The 11,813-nt window shown below is 41.9% G+C and overlaps 1 protein-coding gene across 1 annotated transcript; it reads left to right on the top strand.

The window, feature by feature from the left end:
• Window positions 1-4,030: 4,030 nt before the first annotated feature.
• GJB2 (gap junction protein beta 2) lies at window positions 4,031-11,406 on the top strand. Its single transcript, XM_033146294.1, has 2 exons — window positions 4,031-4,191; window positions 9,186-11,406. The coding sequence occupies exon 2, from the start codon at window positions 9,208-9,210 to the stop codon at window positions 9,886-9,888; it is 681 nt and encodes a 226-aa protein (XP_033002185.1). The 5' UTR covers window positions 4,031-4,191; window positions 9,186-9,207; the 3' UTR covers window positions 9,889-11,406.
• The last annotated feature ends 407 nt before the right edge of the window (window positions 11,407-11,813 follow it).

The raw sequence follows: 11,813 nt of genomic DNA, 5'->3' as shown, positions 1-11,813 counted from the left end.
AGTGAAGACCTGTTTTTGCTGTTGCTCAAGCAAGGAAGAGGAGCAGCCACCCTACCCTTGGCCCTCTGGGTCTGCCATGCCTTGGGGTCAGCTCTCTGCAGGAAAAAATATTTTGTTTTGGCTTCTTTACCCTCTTGTTGCGGTTGTTTTGTTAGCTTTCTGCCCCTTTACTTCTTCCTTGTCCTTATTTGTTTGTTTCCTCATTCCCCCACCTTCCTTCACTGAAATAAATCATCACCATCATCATTTATGGGTGCACGCCTTAATGAAATGTGCTGTGCACACCCATGTCCATGAATTTTATAGTTTCATACATGAATATGACTTCCATTTATGGATTTGGTAACTTGGGAAGCAGCACTCAGGAGGGATACATTTTAAAATGCCAATGCCTAATAGTTAAGCCTCATTATCATGGTTGCATTATTTGCCTTTGTTTGTTTACTCTGAAAACATACCAAAACAGGAAGGTGGCACCCAGTCAATGGGGGAATCAAAAATTAGTAGAATTAAAAGGCACAAAATTGGATTTAATCTAACTATACCCTACACTAGGAGCAAATGAGCCAGAAAAGTTCTGTTAATGCTGTTGAGTAATCCCTGGAAAAGACCCTGATGCTGAGGGCACAAGGAGAAGGGGACGACAGAGGACGAGATGGTTGGACAGTGTTCTCGAAGCTACAACGTGAGTTTTACCAAACTGCAGGAGGCAGTGGAAGACAGGAGTGCCTGGCGTGCTCTGGTCCATGGGGTCACGAAGAGTCAGACATGACTAAACGACTAAACAACAAAAATTCTAACAAAGGCACTTTGACCCTTTCGTCCACCGATAAATAATGAAATTCCATTTTTTATTATCCACCTGCTCTAAAACTGCATAGCACTGAAATGCATATTTACTTTTACTATTTTAAAATTAAATCGCAGTGTTCTTGCTGTAAACACTGGTGATAGATGGGGAATGAACTCGAGTCTTACCAAACAGTGTAGTTTATCGTGCTAAAGCACATCAATGGGCCATAGTGGTGGTGGTAATGTCCATTTCCCCCCCGACAAGGGCACATCCTAGAGGGCTTCTTTGCCAGTGAATAATAACAGAAAGGGTCCTTAAGGCAATTTCTTCCCAGACAGGAGCCCCTTCTTCCACAGGACTTGCTAGGAATCTTTCATTTTTGAGATAAGATTGGAGGTCTCACTTCAGGCAAGCGAGACTGGTGATGGTGTAGCATCCTTGTTGTTTTGGAAAGAGACAGTGGCAGGGAGGATACAAATGAGCATTGTTTGTTTTTGTGTATTAGCTGGAGGTTTTTTGTTCACTTATTTCCTGCAGGATATCAGGACAGTGTCAGTAGAGTGCCTCATTGGTTGGCACAGAATAATATTGAACAGAACACCATGTGAGGAATGACACTTTAAGTACAGAGACAACTACAGTGGTACCTCAGGTTAAGAACTTATTTCGTTCCGGAGCTCCATTCTTAGCCTGAAACTGTTCTTAACCTGAAGCACCACTTTAGCTAATGGGGCCTCCCGCTGCCGCTGCGCCGCCAGAGCACGATTTCTGTTCTTATCCTGAAGCAAAGTTCTTAACCTGAAGCGTTATTTCTGGGTTAGCAGAGTTTGTAACCTGAAGCATCTGTAACCTGAAGCATATGTAACCCGAGGTACCACTGTATAGCCTTTTAACCAGAAAGCTTCGTTTAACATTGAAAGAGAGGCTGGCGCTTCAGATGTGTAATGTGTGTCAGGATTCACCATTACTTGCCCGGGAACTTTTTTTTCCACGCTTCTGCTAGGATACCAAGGAGACACAAAAGTCCCTGATTTTATGCAATTGAGAGGGTTAAGGAATCCAGAAACAAAAACACAGCTTCAGCCTCTTTCGTTTTATAAGTTAAATACTGACTGTTACCGTTTGAAGCTCTCTATTATTCTCTCAGTTTCTGTTCAACTTGGCAAAAAACCCATAAGATGCATTTCACATTGCAATGCAGTTAAGATGAGACGTGCACATTTGAAGCAGCTGTTGTACATGTGCAGATTGCAGAGCATGCACAAATGATAATTTCATGAATAGGAGTTGGTGGTAACACACATTGATTGAAAACATATCTACCCCTTCTCTGTTGTGTACAGCAATATGCAAATGTGACTTGAAACACATGGGGGGGGATGACCTCGCTGTGTTTTAGTCCACTAATGTGTACTTTGCCCTAGTGCCCACGTTCCATGTGGAAAAGCTAACCAGACATGAAGCCGAATATGGCTTCAAAACTGGTGAAACCACACATTCAACGACATTGCTTTGAAGTGTATTGACAAGAAAACCCTTTAATATTGATGTGATCAACTTGTATATAATTGATACAAGATGTGTGTGTGTTGCATTTATCATCCATGTGCAACATGTATCATAAGGACTAACAATTAAGAGAGGGGTGGACAGAAGGTGGACTGAGTTCTATTGGTAAATTGCTGGATATTCTGCAGTAGTTAATATCAAAGGTTCCTGACTCCCAGTTTTTAACAATGGCAGTAACAAAAATGCTAACTTCCTCCAGCCCCAGATTATATTTGCTGTAACTCAGGCGCTGATTTATATTTTTATATTACGGTCATGTTGGTATGAGTGCAGAAGGGTTTGCCCCTGAATCACTATTTAACATCTGGTTCTGCTCCACCAGCCCCAATCTGGCATGAGGCTCTGGTTAGTGGGCCTTAACATCCTAGAAAAAAAAAGCAAAACAAAATGGAACCTGAAAGTCTAAAATCTGTCTGAACCTGAGTTTGGGCGTTTTTTCATGCTAGGTTTAAATGTGCCTTGGAGTCACACAACAATGTTTATGCCCATTTGTGACTAGAAAAATCGATTGTATATGGAAGTCTTTCTTTCATGTTGCACACCAATTGAAGCAAATACTTGTGTATGAAAAGTTAAACATCCTTATTGTCTCGTTGGCTAGCCATTCAGGTCTCTTTCCACTTGCTAGCATTTCCCTAAATGTATGCACAGCAGACTGTAGCCATTTCGACTCACGAACCACCACCCTGTCCTTGATTAAATTCCTCCCAACGTCTGAGGGTGTTACCTAGGCTACACACTCCAGTTTGCTTTGCGTCTAGTGCACTCTCATTGCCGTTTTGGAAAGTGGCACCTATGCCAACAACAACAGCAGCATTTATTCTGTACCTGTTCTGATGTTTCCCCTGTAACCAGCTAATGGCAGTTGTAGTTCAGCAACATCTTCAGGACCAAAGGTGCCAAAGGTCTCCCACTCCTGACCCACCCCAACAACGGCGGATCTTGGGGTCTCAAAATTCAGCAGCACCTTGTGCAACGCCAAGCTTCAGCACCCCCTACCTCTCGTGCTCCATTCTAAAGCATAGCTGTGGCGCCCTGACCCTGGTGGCACCCACTGAGGCTCCGTGCCCAGCCCAACTCCTAGGGGCTGAGGTCCCTTCTCCCCCCCCCAAATAAAATATTTGAGGCCAGTTGATGGGCATAGCCATTCTAATGGTGTGTGCGCATTGCGTCATGTGATCGATTGTGTGGGGCGGGGCTTACCCCCCATTTTATTCAAGTTGGCATCCTTGGCACCCAAACCAGTTGTGCTCCCCCCTCAATCTGTCTCTGACCCCAGTGGCTGTAATAGCACTGTGACAGTGGAATTTCATCAGTAGATGCTTTCCCCATTATTACACACCCCACGGTGAATAAAATGTTGAGGGGAAGGGGTGTCAGGTAACCCTCGCCCCACATAATCAACCACATGACACGGTGCGCGCACACACTATTTGAATGGCAATGCTCAACACATGTTGAATTTCTACCTGCCGTGCTGCTGAAGCGAAGGAGAAGAAGTGAAAGCGCTGCGGAGGCGTCGTCGGAGGGCGGGAAGGGGCCGGGTCGCTCGCAACCATTTCTTCGACGGTGGCGCCTCCCCCCGTCTTGTCGGCACGGGCTTTTCCCGCCTCTTTCCTTGCAGCCGCGCCTGCCGAAGGCGTCGCTAAAGAGCATCTGTCCGGGAACAGGAAGGAGCCTCCCTCAAAGCTGCCGAGGCGTCGGCGACGAAACTAGGCAGCCTACGAGCAAGTGGCGCTATCTGGACCTCGCCACGAAGCGGAACGGAGCCCCGCGGGGGGACGCGGCAGCTGGACCGGTTTCTTCTCCCGCGCGCGGAGCTGAGCGAGGTGATGGGGCTGCTGCTGTTGCAGGGGCGATGCTCTCTCCCCACTTGCGGGAAGGGAAGATTTAGGTTGAGCTTCTTGAAACGAGATGGAAGTCTCCAGCCGATGTGAATGGAAATGTCCGCGCCTGGTACTTCCATGGGGTGGAGAGGGATTGGGATTAAAACGCTGTGGAGCGTTTTAAAAGATCAAAAGAAATCAGAAGGTTGCGTTTCGCAGGGCAGAAGAGTCCGGACTTTGGTGTATTCGGCTTGCTAGGCTTATAGGACGTATGAAAGGGGTCCGTCTCGCTATGGGCAATATTCCTGCACTGCAGGGGGGTTGGACTAGATGACCATGGGTGTCCCTTTCAGCTCTACAGGATTTCTGTGAGGGGTTCAAGTGAAATTAGCGGCTGAATACCATGCGGTGCCAAAGAGAAAGTCTGACCGCTCGCGCCTTTGTTTGTGTGTGAGAGATAAAGCAGAAATACAGACAAAATTGGGGAAACAAGTCCCTCCACAAATGTTTTTTCCCCATTCGGTTTTGTGAGATGCACAAGATGTTACGATCTTTCTTTTGCCAGGATGTTGGCTGTAGTCCATATTCTTCGCCGCTGGGTTCCCATTGCTTAGGTTCTGCCAGGAAAAAGGTCTTTCTCTTGAAAGACCCATCATCATGTTAAGGCCAAGGTCTACAACTTACAGCTGGGAGTTAATAGCCACATGTTGTCTTTTACTAACCAGCTGTGAAGTCCAGCGTCCCCACCATTAGGGTAAAACATTATCATACAAAGTTAGCAACATGGTCAAGCCATGTAACTCGGGGATTTTTGTAATGTTGATTTTAAAATAATAGTTTTGGTCTTCTGGTACAATCGTAACATGTGGGGAAAGGGTCGGATTTGTCCTGTAAGATGCTTATTTTCATCTTCTAAGAGACTTTATTACAAAAAAGGAGGACTAGTTTTTCAAGACATCCTGTGGCACCTTAAATATGAAGTGTGATAACCAAACGTTTGTCATACTCAGAGGTGGCCCACTGAAATCATTTCACATTGAAGTAACTAAGAACTACTTTCATTCACTATTCAGTGAATGTTTGGGATATATTGCTTCTCAATAGCTCTCTTAAATACAATCTGTGATTTCTTTCTTGGGTGACTAAAGTGTTAACATGCTTCAACAACTGCCCTTAATATTAAGTCATGAAAATGCCTGTAAAATTCTCACGGAACTGGGAACGCCCATTTTTTCTTCCTCCTGGGGCAAGAAAGTGATCCCTGAAATCAAAACACATGAAACATCTCTCCAGTTTAAAAAAGCTGTGGTTGAAATTTTCATATGCTTCTATCCTCGTGTTTACATGTGTTTTTCTTCTGTTATCTTTCCCCTGTCATATTATTCTAGTGTAAATAATACCACTGAAGACAGAAAGGGTGAGAGATGTAGACAGAGAAACATTCTGTGATTTCCATATGCTAACCATTGGTATTTTATACCAATGTAATGTAATGTATATGTAATGTAAAAATGATATCTAACAGTTTATGCAGAAAGAATGACATATTTAATACCTGCAATATAACCTCTCCATATAGTGGAGGAAGAAATGGATTTGATGTGGATTCCTGGATAACCATTTGCCCCTTCATTCACAGTGATCCATGTAGATGCAGAATTCTGCATGGGGGATGCTGCAGTTGCCAGATTAATTTTTATTACCTTTAAGATGCAATATTCATTAGTAGTATTAGTATTAATATACCTAACCTTTCACCTTAAGGTTTCTAGAACGGTAGATGAATTGAGAAAATGATTTACTCAAAGGCGCTGTGGGTTAAACCACAGAGTCTAGGGCTTGCTGATCAGGTCGGCGGTTCGAATCCCTGCCACGAGGTGAGCTCTTGTTGCTCGGTCCCAGCTCCTACCCACCTAGCAGTTCGAAAGCACATCAAAGTGCAAGTAGATAAATAGGGACCGCTCCAGCGGGAAGGTAAACGACATTTCCGTGCGCTGCTCTGGTTCACCAGAAGCAGCTTTGTCATGCTGGCCACATGACCCGGAAGCTGTCTGCGGACAAACGCCGGCTCCCTCGGCCTATAGAGCGAGATGAGCACCGCAACCCCAGAGTCGGACACGACTGGACCTGATGGTCAGGGGTCCTTTTACCTTTACCTATCTTCTGAGTAGATATACATAGGACCGTGTCTGTCAAATGAGTATTTTCCAGTATGTGCAGGACTGTTTTACAATGCAGCTCTATGCATTTCACTAAAAAGCAATTGAGCTCAATGATGTTTAATCTCATGTAAATTTATACAGGATTGCAACCTTAATCTTCATAGGTAAGAGTTCTATCCAATGTTGGCCCTACTCAAAGCAGAGCCATTGAAATCAATGGGCATAATTAACATGGGTTCATTTTCAGTGAGTCTACCCTACTTAGTCTTGTCTCAGTTGAATGCAACCTTAAGAGTCTACATCAGTTACACTTTAGACTAGGCTTACACTATGGATGGAATTTGTTGTGTGTCAGTTCACATTTTGCAATCCTGGCAAAATGATATATATATATCAGTGGTTCCCAATTAATTAAGTCCTGTGGACTCCCTGTTTTTCCAAAGGCAAGGCATGGACCCCCTTCCTTTGAAAATGTTGATACCTCTATGGTAGTTTTTGCTATGTGAATGGGGTGTAGATTCCCTTGGGGCCAGGGGCCACCAATTAGGAACCACTGATCTATATAACAGAAGAGCAAGACATTTGATATTTATCCTGTTTTCTTTTGGTTTAATGCTTTGTTTGAATTGAATGAATAGGGGTGAAAGTCTTCATCTTGTTTAATGGTTAGCAGAAGTGAATTTGATTTGGGGTCACAGAGTCTGGTGTGGTTTCTTAGTTAAAGGAAAACCCGAGACCTTGGTTATTGGAAAACATATAAATGATTTATTTTAAACAAATATATCCGTGCAGCTTTCAAATCAAATCCTACAGGGAGGAGGGTGATTAGTAGGAAAAGAAATAATTTTATCAATCTTTTCATCTTGATTCTGCAACTCCTCATTACATCATCAAAATCTATCATCTTTTTTCTTAGGGTTAGTGGGTGTAATGAAAGCTACCATGTCAAGGGTCATGTTATAACATGCTGTCTTCTTGCAAGTCAGCTTGGCCTTGCTTGTTAAGGCTTTACTAAACCACATTACAGTATTTGTTTGTATAGTACTATGCCAACACACTGCATAATTGAACACACTCATTTGGATTGATTTCTATTTGTGAAATGTCAAAACCAGCATGCAGGCATCTCCAATGAAAATGAAGATTAAAAATGAGTTTGACCTTAATTAGCAAAATCAACAAAAATTAGAATTGAGGGTCACCAGAAATGAACCCAAAGGTGCTGTTTGACAGGCATATCTAACTATAAAATTATATATGCCTGTCAAACATACAATATGTTAATATTTCATTCAACATATGGGAAAACAAAAACAACAAACCAGCCCCCTACATAGTAATAAAAAAACATTTGAAATACTGAAACAAAAAACAAACAAAACCAAGGCAATATTCCCACCCACTAACCAAAAGATAAACAAAAATTCAACCCTCTTCCCTAGCCCAAATGACAATTCACATGGAGTCAACAGCTCCCCCACTAGTTACCAGTTCATTTCTGGGCCCAATTCAAGGTGCTCACTCCACCCAGAAGGCATGTTGCTTCCTGCAAATCAATGGTGAATGGGTCCAGGGCATAGCTGTCAACTTTTCCCTTTTCTTGCGAGGAATCCTATTCAGAATAAGGGAATTTCCCTTTAAAAAAGGGAGAAAGTTGACAGCTATGGTCCAGGGTCTGGCATCTATCACGTTCCTTCAGGGGGAAGCAAAGCCAAGCAAAGCAGGGAGCTAGTGGCAGAAGTTTTACCTGTTTTGCCGTTGTTCTGGATACTCCTCTCCTGCTGCTGCTTGGGGTTCTTCCATCAAGGAATCTTGGCAATCAAGGTTTGTTGACGGCACTGTTACATATCTTGACACCCCCTATTCCCCATCACAGCTTAAGTTTCTTGGGTTTTCTGAGGAAAGGATGATTACTAAATCTGTTTACATCTGTGGTCTAGATCTGCGCTAATAGCAGAGAATGGTAATCATTGATAAGTGATGATACAGCGATTGCAGTTACAGCAAGATTATTTCATGCCATTAAAATGTAGTATCTTGGAACACGTATTTCTCCATTACCTTTGTGTAATTTTCCCACAATGGAGCATCTCCACAAATTGTTTTTGGGTTTTTTTAATGATAACAATAACTTCCATTGCCAAATAGCTGCACCTCTCCCTCTGACCCAGTTCAGATATAATGTCAAACCATAGTTTAGTTTAATAAGAATGAGTTGCAGTGACCACAGGTTTCCCCACTCCCTTCCCCTCTCTTCCCCTGAATGCGTACAAGTTAAATGCACACAAGTAGTGGGCTTTCTGTACATACATCTTACCGGTAAGTCATCTTGTAAACTAAAGTTGCCATAGGATAGCATTTGGAAAAGTGATAAAATGCCAGTGTTTTAGTTTAACTATAACCTAACTAGCCTTTAACAGCACCTCCTTTAAAGGCTATTTCTATAAGGGCAGAACAGAAGAATATGCTGGGCTTAATTTATATATATATGGGCTTAATTTATATGTGAATCCTAGTTGTATAAACTCGATGCGTACCATCAACATAGTACCATGCCAAAAGAAGTCTCTGCATAAGGAACTCTGGTTTAATCACCCCTCTAATTATCTCAGTGTTTTAATGTCATTGTGCTCCTTTGAATGGATAGATGTATATCAAGTTTTAACATTCATTTTCCAGAATGGGTGGGAGAGAAAGAAGCCCAAACATCTCAGAATTGTTCTGCCCATCTGCTTACACTTGTCTGTACTAGCATCAGAGGACCTCCTCATTTGTGAAGGAATAGCATAATTAATCATTTGGCTTTTTCTTTTTTCTTTTCCTTTGTCTTAATAGGCTAAAGAACACACAAGCCACCATGTGGGGAACGCTCCAATCCATTTTAGGAGGTGTAAACAAACACTCAACCAGCATTGGGAAGATATGGCTCACTGTCCTCTTCATTTTCCGTGTCATGATCCTTGTGGTGGCTGCAGAAAAAGTCTGGGGAGACGAACAGTCAGATTTCACTTGTAACACTCTGCAACCTGGGTGCAAAAATACCTGCTATGATGATTATTTCCCAGTTTCTCATATTAGACTTTGGGCTCTCCAACTTATCTTTGTGTCTACCCCTGCCCTTCTGGTGGCAATGCATGTTGCCTACAGAAGGCACGAGAAGAAACGGAAATACCGACATGGGGAGAAAATTGACCTTGAAAGTCTGAAAACCCAAAAGTTTCATATCGAAGGACCCCTATGGTGGACATACACCAGCAGCCTCTTCTTCCGAATTATCTTTGAAGCGACTTTCATGTACATATTTTATTACATGTACGATGGGTACCGTATGCCTCGTGTAGTGAAATGCACTGATTTTCCTTGCCCAAATACAGTAGATTGCTTTATTTCTCGTCCCACTGAGAAAACTGTATTTACTATTTTTATGCTGGCTGTGTCAGGCATTTGCATGCTCCTAAATGTACTTGAGTTGTCTTATTTGATACTGAAGTCTTGCATGAAGAAGTCTCAGACCAAGAAACCACTGCCCAATCATTAGATGTTTGTATGCCATTTGTCTATTTTGCATTGCTTAAAAGCTCATCTGTTTTTAATTAAACTATAGTAAATTACACACATTCTAAATAGTGGGAGTCCATCTTCTTATTTAACCCACAGTTCAGAAATTCTTTTGTCAGTACAGGCTGATAATATCCAAATACATCTAGTTACAATTGTGCAAAAGGCTAGTATTTTGATTATTAAACAGCTCTTTTTTTGCTACTTCGGGCGAGAAGAGTGCACAGCCCTCAAACATCATGATTATTTATCAGGTGTTTTATTCTCAGGACTCAGGATAAGTAACAATTCTTTCCTTAATTACTTTACCCCCTCAACTTACTGCAGTTAGTTTTAACTATGATTTACAAACCTGGTTTATTCAGATAAATCATGGTTTGAAGTTGGCATGTTTAGACAAACCATAGTTAAAGCCAACCAGTTTGTCCTAGTCTAAATTTAACAACAGACCATGGTTAGTTGAAAACAATACTGAATGCTTCCAATTTCCTTCCAGAGGAGGAGAGCAAACTCAAGGCTCACTCATTTCCATAATCAGAGGCAGCCCACCTCCTCTGAATACCATTTGTGGGGGAACAGTGGGACAGGGCTATGGTGCTCATGCCCAACTTGTGTGCTTCACATAGGTATCTAGAAACAGGACGCAGAGCTACATAAGCCTTTAGTCTGGTACAAGAGAGTTCTTCTCATTTGCTCTTACACAGCACCCTAAACCACAGTTTAGCCATGTTACGTCTGCAAGCAGCCAACCTTGAACATGCTGTGCAAACTCTGGCTGCCTTACATAATCCTTACCAGGGTTTAAGGTTGACTTGATGCTCTAAAAATCATATATTTAATATGCATTTCCCTTTGTTGGGATATAAATGCCATCAAATTGCTCTGTAACAGTTTTGATCATCACGCTTGGCATTAGTTTTGGTGGACTAGTGTGTGCTTCAAATGCACACAGTTCCATGCCTCTGATTAAATGGACTCTAGTCTGTGAAAACTTGTGGTATGATAAAGTCCGTTAATCTTTAATGTGCTATAATATTCTTGGTTTTTATTAATCTGGTGGCAATAGAACTGGGCATACCACATAAGAGCTGCCTACATGAATAAATTGTGGAGAAACTATAGTCGAGTTCTGCCACTACTTTGTTACTATTTAAAATGTGCCTTTCACTTGATGTAGGAAGAAAGCCAATTCTGTACTTTAAAAAGTTCTGAAAATATAGAAGTTCTGATAGTGACACGGTTTTGGAAGACATTTTTGTACTGCTATTATGAGCAGTTTCAGGAAAGCACAAAGATATATCAGGATTAGCTAGAACAAGTAATTCTGTCTCCCTGAGAACATCCTTAATCCAACTATGACAAATAGGAACTTTGGTGCATTTCATGCTTCTGCTTGTTGAATGCGTAATTGAATGATTGACTGCCAAAATAACATTCTGCTATTTAATGGTCAGTATTACAAAATATATTGTTTGTATGAATGACACTTTTTTCCTAATTATCCTTTACTCATAAATAAATCACATTTGCCATGCCTTCAGTTTTGTTACTTGAAGGGTTTGTGGGTACGCTATGTTTATACCAAAAGTGAATGGAAAATATAGTGCCACATTTGCAGTGCAAAACTCCTGCAAATATGGAAATTTCAAATTTATAAATAGGTCACTAGTTTTGTAAATACGGTAGTTTAAATGAATCGCTTAAACACTCTCATTATTTCAAGGGGAAAATGTGGTCACCCCATACTCTCTCATGCATATTCTCACATGCACACACACAGGCCAATGGAAACAGGCACACAACCCCTCTGCTCAGCTGATGCATGGTCAATGCTGCCTTTTGCTAATCAAATGATGACTGAGGAGTGGGCAGTTGACACTCCTTTCAGAGTTTCAGGCTTTGTAC

The sequence above is a fragment of the Lacerta agilis genome, chromosome 4 (genome assembly GCF_009819535.1).
Source record: "Lacerta agilis isolate rLacAgi1 chromosome 4, rLacAgi1.pri, whole genome shotgun sequence".
NCBI lineage: Eukaryota > Metazoa > Chordata > Lepidosauria > Squamata > Lacertidae > Lacerta > Lacerta agilis.
This window is presented reverse-complemented; position numbering and strand designations above follow the sequence as displayed.

Bases quoted from the DNA above. Each gene is read 5' to 3' on its own strand.
- GJB2 (XM_033146294.1), top strand. From the start codon at position 9,208: ATGTGGGGAACGCTCCAATCCATTTTAGGAGGTGTAAACAAACACTCA.